The sequence below is a fragment of the Larus michahellis genome, chromosome 3, assembly GCF_964199755.1.
Source record: "Larus michahellis chromosome 3, bLarMic1.1, whole genome shotgun sequence".
Lineage (NCBI taxonomy): Eukaryota > Metazoa > Chordata > Aves > Charadriiformes > Laridae > Larus > Larus michahellis.
The window spans coordinates 68,903,677-68,917,916 of record NC_133898.1 but is presented as its reverse complement, the minus strand read 5'-3'; the positions used below and the strand labels follow the sequence as shown (position 1 = coordinate 68,917,916).

The 14,240-nt window shown below is 37.0% G+C and overlaps 1 protein-coding gene across 9 annotated transcripts in view; it reads right to left on the bottom strand.

Moving 5' to 3' along the window:
- Positions 1–994: 994 nt before the first annotated feature.
- AHI1 (Abelson helper integration site 1) overlaps positions 995–14,240 on the bottom strand; it is a 94,227-nt gene continuing 80,981 nt past the window's right edge. For 8 of the 9 annotated variants that reach the window (XR_012586220.1, XM_074580662.1, XM_074580656.1 and 5 more), the window contains 2 exons: positions 6,250–6,329; positions 995–2,187 (listed from right to left, as the gene is read on the bottom strand). Coding sequence is in view for 8 of the 9 variants with exons in the window: in XM_074580656.1 (XP_074436757.1) it covers positions 1,959–2,187; positions 6,250–6,329 (309 nt within the window). In the remaining variant the exon portion in view is untranslated. The remainder of the gene's footprint in view (positions 2,188–6,249; positions 6,330–14,240) is intronic. The other variant, XM_074580664.1, reaches the window with a different exon arrangement.

The following is a 14,240-nucleotide window of genomic DNA, read 5'->3' as shown; positions in this document are numbered from 1 at the left end:
TTATTTTCAACTCCCTGCATTTTCATGTTTGGCTCTTATCTGATTCCTTCTGCTTAATTGTTATTTGGAACTGTGCCTTGGAAGACACTACTGCTGCCTCTCCTCTCAATTTGGAAAGTGTGGCAAAGCAGCTCTATTCAGCTTCAGAGCAGTGAACATAATTGGAGCCCTAGTTCGCAAGCATGAAAGGAGGTGCTGTGCCTTTGATTAGAACTACCATCTCTCTGTGGTGTTTATCTGAAGTGTTATTTCTGTCTTCGGTGTCCACAATGCCAAATTAACATTTTACAATGCTTTCCAATGAGCTCCCAGATCTTGGCTACTGCTCAGCTCTCCCTGACGTGGAGCCTGATGTCATGCTCTGCCCTTATTTTCAATGTGATCCAGGACATTTTAGGGAATGTTAGATGTTGAGATTTTTCTCTATTATAAAATCTTTAAATCCCACACGTCACACAGAACGATAAATTGGAATAGATTGCAAAAGCAGAGAGATAAGGAACCTCGCTAGAAGGCTAGTCCCAGGACTAAGATAATATTACACCACATCTGACCGGGGAAAGAGACATTAATAAGTTTCCAGTACACATATGCAAGTCCCACTTAGGGGAGAACTCCATACACATGCTCTAGGCAAAGCAAAGCTAGGACCGTTGGCAAAGGACAATTACCGGTGGAACCAAAAAAAGAGTATTTGCTGCTGTGCTTTACTCAAAAGAAACAAGTTTACAGATTTTTTTTGGCTTTAAAACATGTGCAGGGAAGATATTACAATATATAGCAACTAGTCCTCTGCATCTGGGTGCATTTCACACATCAGTGCCCAACATTGTTATTCTCACTTCTTTTTTTAATGGAATCAAGTGCCCTGTCTACTAAATAAGGGCTTTCTAATTTTATGTTATTTATTGCTTCAGAGAGGGAGGAGGAAGAATTTCCTAGTAGAGTAAAAATAAACTGGACATCATCAGCCAGAAAAAATGCCAACACTAACTGATAGAAAGTGCTTCCTTTAATACAAACCATAAATTATTTAGCACTGTAGATAATTAGTGAAGTCATTAGTAAAAGTTCACAACATAATACTCAAGTAAAAAAATAGATTAATGACACTTAAAAGTGAATAAGAACTACAAGTAAAACAAACAGCACAGCTGGATATGAAATATTTCATTCAGACAAAAGAAAGTACATTTGGCAAGACTGCTGCCAAAGCAGGCAGGAACTCTGACAAAGCTGCAATGCACCTTTATTATGTGCAGAAAACCTCATTTGAAAAACAGAACTGCCTGGAATTTGTAACACTTATTTACATTAGGAAGCGTGAGTAGTCCCACTGACGACAGTGTAGCTGCATAGGTAGTTACTCAACAATTTGCTGCAGAGCTGTAAAATGCAGTCCAAGTGAATATCTGGTGTCAGGAAAGTATTTTTAAAAATAAACTTCTGTTTTCAGGTACACTGCAATGTCAGCGCTCCTTTGGAATTTTACCATTCTGTACGCTCTTCTCTTACTTACAACACATTTTAAAATGCTAATTTAATAACTTATGCTGTGGATGGGCTTATTTTGCTCTACATCACACTTTTTCACTTGATTCTCTGCTCTACAGTCTACAGAAATGCCTGCTTAGCCTAAGTTAAGGTGTCATCAGATATTAAATTCGTTAACATTGTATTTGTCAGTGGGGTTCTCATGAAATATGAAAGTCGTTTTCAGATTTTACCAGTCCAGTGAGGAGCTGAACATTCAAGTTCTGTTGATTTCATGGAACCCAGGGCAAAAGTCTTCCAAAAAAAGGTTGGTAAGTCCATTGGTAAGTCACAACTGGTGCCATTTTGCGTATTTGAGTATTTTAACTATTCTTTGTTTCTTGTTCATCCTAGAAGTGAGATCGTAGTTACTGCCTTCAATGTGTATACCAAATATCACACCAGTATTTAGAATTAAATTATGATTATACGTCATAGCATTCAGGCTCAAAGGCAATATTTGTCTTTCCATTTGCCCTTAAGTTTGAGCCTCTCACTGCCTTTTTCTTCTTCTTCAATTCCACTTCATGGGCTGTAGGTTCATTTTCAACACCATTAGCTGTAACTGACGATACAGGAGTATTGAGACCCATCAAGTTGTGCTGATTTTCTAACTCGTTCTTCTGTACCCTTTTCTTCTTTTTCTTTGCACCTCTAGAGGAAGGTGGATATAAAAAGAGTAAAAGAAACACAAAGTTAGCCCAAATTCAGAGCTTTTTTCCATGCACAGCTGATGTGTTAGAGCAATTGTCTGCCTGTCTCCCTTGAGTACAATGCTGAAACAGCTACAAAAAAATACCATTCCACAGCAGAACAAAGAGAAAAAACATGAAGACAAGATGAGACCACTCCACTAGTCTACTTTTCAACATATCACAGCATTGCTTTGAGAAGAACTGCTCATGATCTTAAAAATCAGCTAGTTTTGATCAATAGTCAACAGATGTAATTAGAAAATACAAATTACCAGTCTCCTCCTCTCATAAAAGCCATTGCACTTTTTTTTTTTTTCTTTCCTAAGCTCAAACACCAAAATACTTGCAATTAAAGAGAGATTTCTGGTTTATTTATTCAACAAGATAAGACAGGCAGGCAAGGTGCATAAGATTAGTTTTCCATTTTAATTTACCTGAACTATGACAGATTTGTAAAATCAGAAATCACTTTAATGTCTATTCATGCTTATCAGACTTCATACAATGCCAAAAGCATCAGTCAAGCTTCTGTATCTTTTCTAGTTAGTGCCTTTAACAAGGGAATTAGACTGGTCTTACAGATGATGTTATACCACTTCTACCACGAATTTCCACTATTGGCAGAAGTTTTAACTTTACTTAACTATAAATATGTAATAATACTTTGACTGTAACCCTTCAAGGGCAGGTACTGTCTTTGTTCAAAATTTGTATTGTGCCTAGCACAAAGAGGTCTTGGTTTGTGATCAGAGCTCTTACGTTGAAAGCTGCAGAAACACATAAGTGAGTGGATGAATCCAGACTAAAGAGTGTAATGAGACGTGTGCAGTTTCCCCAGAAAGGGTGCTGCAAGAGCATTACTGTTGGTGATACTGTCCTAATGTAATCATGTTTTATAGAAGAAAATTTTTTACACATCATCCTTGCTAATGGACTGATGACGATCTGCCTATAGTTTGAATTTTTTTTAAAGCTAAATTGTGTATTCATGAATACATTAATTACTGCAGCTCTAACACTAGAACATCCTGAAGTAAAAGGTTCTGGAGTTTAAGACCCTCTGTGTTAGGATTCCTGGAACACTTTGAGAAGTACTGCTGCATGAGGAAAGCAGGGTACAAAATCATAATTAATCAGTAATATAAGTATCAACCTACCAGAGTGTTCAGCTGGGTCTGATGTGTAATCACTTGTAAATTTATGCAAAGAGCACTACCTAGTGTACCTCAACAAAACTGTACAATGGGAATATATCTAAGGAGATAACGACTGTACTGACAGATCGTATGTAACCATTAATATTCATAGGGTGAGGCTACTATGCAGTTTTTCAGCATAAAGCTACTCAAACTTTGAGAACTAGTTTTTATCTTTTTATTATTTGAACATCAGTTGTGATGATGTATCGAAGCTTTGAGATACTTAGATAAAAACTTTAGTTCACTTAGCATCTATTATGTGGAGACCGCTGTTTCTTCTAGAGTCTGCAGAAGACAGGTTAACTGCTCGGCTAAGATAAAAATCTACTACCATCTTGCATAAGGTTTGTTTTCCTATTGCAAACCCATATTTTCCATCCAGAAATTCTGAAAGATAGACATGTCATAAGGGCTTGCCATTCACTTTCATTTACAGCAGGTATTGTGGCCGTACTGAATACTGTTCTATATAGGCACAAGAGCAAACATCCATTTGGAGGCTCAAATAAAGGTATAGTGAGTTGTGCAGGTGCTAGCAGTTTCACTGCTCCATAGTGAAAGTGCGTACTTGGCAATCACATCTCACTTGATTCTGACGAAGTTTATTTACTGCATAATTCCTATTACATACTAGCACGTGACATGGATATTCAGTGTATTTTCACAGAAAACAGGAAGATAATAGAATGTTTTAGGTGGAGCAACTATTTAAGTACAGATTGGACTGGTCCTCAAGTCACGTTGATACAGCTTTTAGACGCTAAAGTAGAAAACTTTTCCAGTTAAGACTGCAACACTTACATGCGTGTAATGTTTTAAGGTTATTTCAAGACACATCAACTACAGTGAACAAGAAAACTACAGTTCTGTCACAGATGCTGCTGGTCATGGCTTCAGGTACAAAGGCGTCAGAGTTTTCATGAAAAATATGCAGCCATGCTTCTGAGATGGTTTATTATCTAATTTGTACTACATAGATAGCCTATAAACAGAAACAGGGAACAGTGTTTCAAACTACTGGCATCAGAAATGCCAGAAGATCCTTCTCTCTTCTAGCTCTCAAAATAAGGCAAAACCTTGTAGTCTCTTCTGAAAAAAAATTTGTTATGTGCAGTCACTACTATAATTAGAAAGGCAAGTGAATCACATTTCATTATGTTCTAGTTCATAGAAGAGCTTGCAAAATACATCATTTCAGAGTCAAGCTTTACATTAGGAATGGATATTATGCAGATTTGCATTCTGATCTTAAAACATGCAGTGAAAACTGCCCTCTCCATGTCAGACAAAACGCGAACACTGGGGACAAATGCAGCAAAAACATAATAAAGCCTAGAATGACCCGTACATGTAAGGAAAACACAGCACTGTGTAGTACTGACATGTCTATCTCCCTCCCTTCCAAATTAGTTCTCCCCTGACAAGGTGTAACATCAAATGCTCCCTTATGGCATCTTTCACTAATGATCAGGTGTAAATGGCACAGTACCCTGAAAGCTTGTGAATGTGGCTCTGCGACACTGCTCTTCACCCAGATGAGACAGCAATGACATGAAGCATGACTTCAGACTGGCATCTCCACAATGCTCCTGCTCCCTATAGTTCTGGAGGAGGGAGGCACGTTCCAGCGACTCAAGCATGTAGGTTTCTTCTCTTACCTTTTTGAAAAGTAACTGAAGCGGTTTTGGGGCGCTGTTGCTTCAATAAGACACTTCTGTGTGACCTCTTCTCAGGACAGCCTTAGTTTCCATTAAAATGAATATTTGACATTTAATATGACTCGAAATTCCTGAATTTGATTAAACCATATGTGATTCCACATTTTAAATCTGTGGTCCCACATTCTTCAGTGGATGCCCTGGAAAGGTCACTCAAAATAATTGTTTCCTGCAGTTCTCTAATGGAGTTGAGTCATACCAAATTTTTGATACTGGCTTCTAACAGACTGTATCAACCGTCACACTAACTGTGCTTTTAAAGCATTTCCTTCCTTAATGTACATCCTATCAGAATAGCTATGCCCAAAATTCAACACTGAATTCTGTCAGTGTGTAGTTATACAGCCCATTCCTCATCATCCATGAGGGTTAAACTTTCTACTCACAATTTATTTTCAAATCTAGATACAGCTAGAGACAAAAAATTAAGATTTAAAGAGAAGTTAAAATTAGATACGTATTTGCATCTACACTGTACATGCACAGATTATTTATATGGGCAGGGGACCAGTTTGGAAAACAATCACAGGAAGTATTTTCAGATGTATTTTTTTCAGTATAAATGGTTGCAATAGCTAAGCTAAAGACATTGTGGAAGCTCTTGTTCAAAATGCTGAGATCTTATCTGCTTACAGCTTTCAAACAACAAATAGATAGCATTTTTAAAAAATGCTAGTGTCACAATCGTAGATGCTAGCTTGCATCTTCTAGCTTGTACCTTCTTGCAAATTCCTTTTGCAATTTATATTAATTAGTTTTTAGAAGGTGGAAAAATAGTTTGGAGTTTGTAGCAATAAAACCTAATACATACCTAAGGGGTGCCACAGGGAAATCCCATATCCTTGAGTTTTGATTCTCATGTACATTATAGTCCTTGCTCTTTTCAGGGGAGAGAATGTGTGCATGCATATGTGTGTGTGCACGTATATACAAACTGTTATTTCCTTCATATTTCAGGTCTGAAGCACTTTTTGAACGATTATCCTAAAGCTAACTTCCTGTTTTGCTTGCTAAAACAAAATAACCCTTCCAACGCTGCTCACAGTTTTCTAACAGCAGTTGTAGAGCTAACACTGCAAATTGTTTTAAGTATTTATTGCTTACTGTGTTGTAGGAGAGTCTCTATCTGTGCCACGCTCCGAGCTACATTTTAGGTCCCTTGACTTACTGATGACTGGTGACATCTGTAAAAGATGAAAAAAAAAAAAGAAAAAGAAAAAGCAGGAAGGTAAAAAGAAGACAGACAATGGGGCCAACACATGTACGTAGAAAACCCACCAGCTTCCTGAATAAGGAGAGAATATACCTCTTTTGAAAGAGAATGTCTATCAGCCATAAAATGTCAACTCCTATGTGGTTACAAGCAAGAAAACAGTACCGTGCTTTAAAAAAAAAAATCCAAAAATCCAAAAAAAAAAAAAAAACAAACCACAAAACAAACTGTTAGCAAATAGAAGACAGTTGTCAGGTATGTGTAGAAACAAAAAGTTATGAATCTACTTGAAGTAAGCTTAAAATACACACGGTCTGTGAAGAATTATGTTATTTCTGCTACTGCATGAGTAAAGAGAGAATGCTAAAAAGCCATCTTATTGCATAGTTTGAACAAGAGAAACCTGTCTATTTTTTAACCCTGCAAGTTTCAATCAAAAGTAGTTCAAATTACTCCAGGTCACTTTATAATTCAGGGCTAAAAGCAACCAACCAAACCAACCTGGAAGAGCTTAAGTAAATTCTCTAATTTCCAACATAATTAGTGGGTCTCTTCTAATTCTAACAAGTCTCATACTTACTGCAAGAATTCCCATAAGGAAATGCAAGTGCCCTTCCTGAGTTTACTGTCTTCAGGGACAGATTATTTTCTCGCCTTTCTTCCAGGATGTTCACAGGTATCTGGTAACCACCCTTGTAGTTTCATTTTCACAGAGGGCAGAAGCCAACACAATTGATAGGCCTTATGTCTTAATCAAAATTTGCTTTTCTGGAACCAGCCATACACTACACATCCAGCCAGGAACTTCAGTCCTCCAGAGCACCACAACCAAGGAGAAAAGCTGTGGAAAGCAGTGCAGCACACTGTAGGTTCAGACCTAGGATCACAACGCTGGCAGTAAAAAACTGTTGTGGATCTCTAGTTCAGGTCGACAGGACAGCTATGTTCTGTAAGCGTCCATTTGGTGTGGCATGCATGAAAGAAAAACAGAATTTATATGCAGGTACACCGTAAGAGTGGTGACCGGTTCCTATGAAGACTTTGGAAAGCTGGAGAAAGTTTCTTTCAGGATACTGGAGCCCTAGGCCAGAGAAGGGAGGGAGAAATTAGATCTGGTGCTTTCCGAAAAATAATTTTTTTTTTTTCCCAGGGAGTAAAGGAGAAGAATGGGCTTGAAACTAACTCAGCCATCAAAACTTGGACCACATTTATGATCTTTTGACTGTTAGCTGTATTTCAGATTCATAGCCAGCCTAAAGCAAAACCTACTACATTGTTTCTGAATTTCTCAAATATCCTTACTATTAAAAAAATCAGTCCATCCAGTTCTGCCAAGCACAGAGGTACTCATCTGCTTGTAAATAAGATGTTTAATGTTCTACTACAGCCTGAATTGCTCCAGGAAAAAGCCGGTTACTGACATTACTGTCTCTAAAAGCCCAGTTAAAAATGAGCAGTATTAGGAAGAGAATATCATTGAGCAGCTCTGGAGAGCCTAACAACAACACAGCATCTAAAAAAATAGCCACAAAGTCAACAAGAGCTTTCTGGAAGCAACAGAGAAGAAAAAAATTACAGTTCTTGACCCTCTAAGTCTGCCAATTGTTCATTTCATTTTCTGTAACCTCACAGGCAAGGTTTACCATGGCTCCTCCATATTTAACTTAAGCAGAGAGAAAACAGAGGGTTGCTTCACAGCTGTTCTTTTTATCACTTAAGCATTAGTTTCAGTATTTTAAAATTAAACAAAAATACTTTGTTTTCAGACACAAAACGTATCCATCACAGATTTCAAAGCCCTAATGGGTAAAACTTAACATTCCCCTGTCAAGTACTATTGTCCAATTTTAATTTGGGGTAAAGCGAGGCACAGATGAAAATTGTCTTGGCACACACAAATAAAGACCATATTGGAACCAGAACCGATATGTCCCAAACCTCAGTTTTAGGCCTTAAACAGTTTAATTACTTTCTTAAACTCTAAATGGAATTAATTAAAAAACTTCTAGTCCATGTTAGTAGTTGAATGAAATTTGAACTTTTTTTGTCTTGGTCCTGCTCCCTAATATTATTTTATTAGTTTAATATTATTTTTCTGCTGACTTAAGAGAAACAGGATCAAGCTCCCATTGGCCTATTGAATTAATATAAGCACACTGCCCACAACAACCATGTTTAAACATTAGTCATTAGAATTAGTCTGCTGAAATAACACAGATTGCTGGATTAGTTTAGACAAAAGTCAGCCTATTAGAATATAATAATGTAGCATTGGCGGGGCTAGGAAGAAAAATCTACTTCACCCAAAAAAATCGTTGTTAATACAGTAACAAACTTGAGACTAAGTCAATGGTAAAAGTAAACACAAAAGAAGGAAATATAATGCCACTGATATGAAAATACAAGGGAGTGCTGTAAAGGGAATGACTCTAAGGAAGTAACACTTCCTTCAGCATTTATAACCTTGAGGTTCCTTGCCATACAGTAATGAACTCACTTCATTTGCAGTTAAAACAAAATCTTTTTCTGAAAATCCTATGTGAATTATGTTGAACTCTTTTTTTTACCCTCCTTTTTGAGTAAATATAACAGAATCTTGACATTGTACTAATACTATAATCAAATATGGACCTTCTGAGAGCACAGTTTGGTGGAATTCCTTTAACTGCCACTACAGAAGACTGATTTGTCTTATAAAAAAATAGACTAAGTTTTTTAATACTTACAAATACCAAACCACAGAAAATTATCCTTGTTTCCCAGTTAGAAGGTTAAAGTATCCACTACATTAATCTGCCTAACTGAAGAATCTTATGATCTGTGTTAAAAAACTACTCATCACGTTGGCTTTCATATATTCAAACACAGCATTTCAGTATGGGTACCAAGGAAAGAAAAGCACACAATTAGAGATTGTCTTCGAACAGCTGTGTTCACCTAACATGACTACTAATGAGAATTCCTAGGGTCTGTAGGGACAGACTCACGATTCTCCAGAGTTCAAGTATGATACCTTTCTTACCTACAAATTTTCAAGTATGTAATAAGGCAGGAACTAGATACTACATCTTTTTGAAGCAGATCTCACTGCCACTACCTTCTCTTCCCTATCCCACATACCTCCGTGTCCCTCAGCCCACTCTGTAAACTACTTTTCCCATCCCAGCGATGTGAGTAAGCAGTAGCAGTACTGAAGGAACAAGTGGGGTCAGCGGCAGATGCAAGAAGGCAGTGCAGGAGCTAGTGCAACAAGGGGATGAAGCAGCAGGAGAAGCACAGTGAGTAAGTGAGTGGAGACTGGGAAAACAGGCAAGAGGAATGCAGCTAAGGAGGCAGTGGTAACACTTAGACACTTGAGAACATCAAGGATATGCTAATGAAGGTGCAAGCCACAGAATTCTAGAGTATGGAGGGGCTGAAGAGGCAGCTCCGCACTACTGTCACTGCGTCTGTACTGATTCAGCAAACCTAGTATTGTAACAGATACAGTGGTAGCTATTAAATTCATTGAGAATGCAGAGCTTAAATATTAATACAGAATTATTAGGGCTTTGTCTGCTTTAAAGAAAAAATTTAATGTGTCAGATAATTATTATGAACATCTCGAACTTTTCTGTTCACAAGAACAAATACTGAACACAGTGCAAAATACGAGCTCCTTAGTGACACTAATAGTGTTCAGTTTTGTTGCCATATTCTAATTCTCCACCCTTTGAAAGATATAGCCCACCAGAAGGAGAGGAGAACATCAGTTCATGTCAACTGTAGAAGCTTAGATTGTTCACAATCATAAAAATTGTAATAAATATACTTTTCTAGAGGAGTTGCTTGCTTTACAGCTCATTTGGCCTCAGATTTTTTGATACTTAATATTGTGTCAGTGTTGCCAATAAGAAGCAACCAAGGCCAAACAACTGAAGGCTAAACACACAAAAGCATTTCAGTTCCTGATCCCTGCGCTGTAGAATCCACAGCAGTAAGTCACGCACTAAACCATCCCTGTGAAACTTGTGGAAACAACCATATGTAACAGAATGCACTTCATAGCAAAACCTGAAGCAGAGGGCATCTGAAGGAAATATCGGGGACAAAGTATCATCCCAAGTCTACGTCTTTGGTAGTGCTTTCCTCTAGGCTGTGCAGAGTTGCTTCTAAGGCTGATGGTCTGGAGAGGTACTCTGATAGACTAAGAGGCAGATGGACAGACTGGAGTGGTGCAGGCAATCTATTCAGGTGTTTCAAGCCTTGAAGGTAAATGCGCTTGCTCTATAGCCTACTCTGCACAGAACTCTCCCATAGAAGCTGTTCCTACAGAACTTGATCTAATTAAAGATTCGTTGGATCACAGATGGCAAGAATGAACATGTCTGTCTGTCTTTTCAGACTAGCCCTTAGGATGTTAAGCTCAGTATTGAGATTGTATTTTGTTTTCTATTACACAGTCCATGGATAAAAGATTTATAGCAATGTACTTAACTCCCCAGAACCATGCTGATGACTCCAGTCAAAACTGTTCTAATTAGTCAAGTTTGGAAGAAATGCTGTAAAACCACAACACATTTTTTTTCCTGCTATTCTGTACCCCTCCACACATTTCCCCATTGAATGAGCAACTGGCAGGGAGTTTTGCTAGTGGAATTACACGTATTTCTTTTGATGTGACCTTCCTAGTCAAAATGCAATTAACTTACAATTGCCTGTTTTCCCCTCTCTAGTGTTTTTGAAGAACAAGACTATCTAAATCAGAGTCACTATATTGTAACCCTTACGTCTAACAGTATTAACTTAGCTGTGAGTACCTAGCAGAACCATGGCTTTGTATACAACAGAGAATTTGGCATGAATTTCTCTCTTTCCTATAAAAGAGAGCTAAAGCACTGTAGTGTTTAGGACTAAGGCAATAGTCACTAACTTCTCCATTCATGAATGCTAGAGCCACAGGCAGAGAGGACTTTGCCTTGTCTAGTCCTTGAAACTGCAAAATCCTGGGCCCATTCAGGCCTAGGAGGGATCAATAGGAAATCTGGTGAGTGAAAACTGTAGTCATGGCTCAACACTGACAAATACTGCATCTCAGAAATCAAATCAACTAGATGACTATTTGAGGGACAGTAAAAGAAAGAGGAGGAAGAGTGGAGACAAGATACTTGGGACTGAAGCACTATGGTTTAGAACAGCTGTTTTCAGTCTTGAAGTCTTGGCCTCTGGGAATTTATCCGTGGTTACAGCTTTGCATTAAAATTTGCATAAAAATAGTTTAATCCTGTTCAGAAAGAGGCTATGAGGACCCAAGGAGAAAACAATGAGAAGTTAGTTTGCTTCTGAGTGCTATCTTAATAATATAAATATCCCTCAATAGTATTTTTGGTTCTGCTTGACCACTTCAGTTGGATTCTTCCTATCTTTAAACAGACCAGTCACTTACAGCAAATGACCATGAATGTCACTTCATCTTTCCTTTTTTGGGGGAATTAATATTAGATATTAATTTCCTTATGAACCAGATACCTTTTCTTTCAGTGACTCAAATAATACTACGGACACAGGCACAAACATTTTTTGAAACAGAAGACATTAGGAACCACAGAGGTGGTTTTGAAGTTGGAAATGAAAGAGCTACCAGCTTACAAATAAAGTAGCACCACACACGCTTAAAGGAGAGTAATTCAATTTGAACATTTTTGTGGGTCTGCAACCTCTCTGAACCTTGAAAATGAACATACTTCATGAAGCGTTGAAAGTCTCCAGCTCTATTCACTGCAAAAGTTCCACTGTGTTAATTCTTTAATGTTTCTCTCATTAACATGACCACATCTTCCTAGTCCCTCCTCTTCCTAAAAAGACAAGCAGTCACTGAAGTGCTCCCCAGTAACCTAAGAAAGGCACCATTAAAGGAGAAAATAGAAACAGCACAAACTATGAAATGAAAGTTTTTGTTGAAACTAATAGAAAAATTTCTAGCTAGTATTTTTTGGAAATATTTTTGAGCAAGTTTTCTATCCTTTTTAAATTTTTAGATCTAATAAATAAATTTTGAGCCCACAAAAACATCCACATTGAAAGAGCTCCAGCCCAGGGGAATAGCATCAATTGCTTGGCAGGTTTGTTTCACACATGTTAGGCTAAGTAGTTAGAAAGTCTGACAACAAACTACTCTAGGGGAAGAAGAGTGAGAACATGAATTATTTATGTGAACAGCGATAATAAACTTTGTTTAAATATACATGCAATCAAGTTTTGATGATCTCTGGGTAGATTCTCCAAATTGCGAAATAATAATGTTGTTCTTGAAGGTGACCCTTTTCTTTTCATGCTTACGATCATTATTTTAAACCTTACCATCATTTTTCAAAGATAAAGATACTAGAAAGAATATTTTCTTATAATGGACATTTTAAATTACTGTTTTGTTTTTTTCTATTACTACTTCCCACTATTCTCACATAATGTAGCATTGAGTACTTAACATTCATAATCCAATTAGATACATTTTATATAGTGAGTGGTAGGCCATCTTAAATTATAAAACATGTTCACAAGATCTTACAGACAGCAAAACATTCCTGGCAAAAAAAAAAAAAAAAAAAAAAAAAAGACTCTATTGACTTTGAAATGTCTCTGATTTGCCAAAGTTTTGCAAACCCCAAATTTTGGTTTCTAATACAACTCCATCTGAATTCCTGTCTTTTCTGCCGTCAGCTTAAGGAACCTGAAAACAGCACGTTTCCTGGAGCAGCCAGATGACAAGTTTATCTCTATTTCTTGGGATTCTTCATCAGTGCACTGAGAACTTCACTCCATGAAATTTCTATTGGCAGTTTAGATGTATGTTGTAATTAAAGATGATTATGACCTAATTTTGTGGCTCAGGAATTAAGTAACTCATAAGGCAGGAAAACAATGTTTGCATAAAATTATTATGTTATGAATGCAAAGCTGATGGTAGAAAGCATTTTGAAAGCAGGTTCTTTGAACTACAACTTTTTTTATTATTTGCAAAGATTAATATTGGATCTTGAGTATTACACCCTCTTTTAATGTTGATTCCATTTTATTCAGTCATCATAACATTCTGTAGATTAGCTAGATATGCATTTATAATATCTGCAGTTGGAAAACTATTCTTAATTAGATTGGTATTCCTGGTAATTAAAACCATAGTATTCTTCTACATTTTAAGTGCCCTATTTAGTCTCACAGGGTAGCAAAATCTCATGAGTAACTGCTATGATGATTTTCACAGTAACTGTGTTTTTGCAGTCTTAACAAAGCTAAAATATTTAAGTATTCCTCAAAAAAACCCCAAACGAACAACAGATATAGCAGACCGGGGCATAACTAAGTATTTGGTAAAAACACGCTAGTGGCCAAAACCCAAACACAACCCAAAAGTTCAGCTATATTTTGCTGTTTGTGGTAAAAACTTAATTATTTGATAAATATTTTTGGATTTTAAAAAAACACCTAATTTTCTGTCAAAGCAAAAAAAATAATCATAGGATATTAAAAAATAATGTTTTTTCATACTTCCCATGTAAAAGAAATTGGCATTTACTTTCATCATGTCTAATACTGAAAAAAAATGAAAGGAATAGGAAGAAAAGTTGCTGTGTCACTGCTGCAACACAGGAACTGCCATAACCGATCAGCCCCCTCAGTGGTCGTCTTAGCAGTTTTGTCTCAGAAGTATCTGGTATTGCCTAAAGCCAAAGTGCTGTAGAACTTTCCTTCATTATGACAAACAGCTGAATGACAATTTGTTTCTTCTACATAGCACTCTGCAGCTTTTGTAAAACCATTGCATTTCAAGGCATCGCAAGTCTTGCACAGAGATTTGATTCATCATTTGATTCAACTCACTATCTTCTTGGTGATTTATACT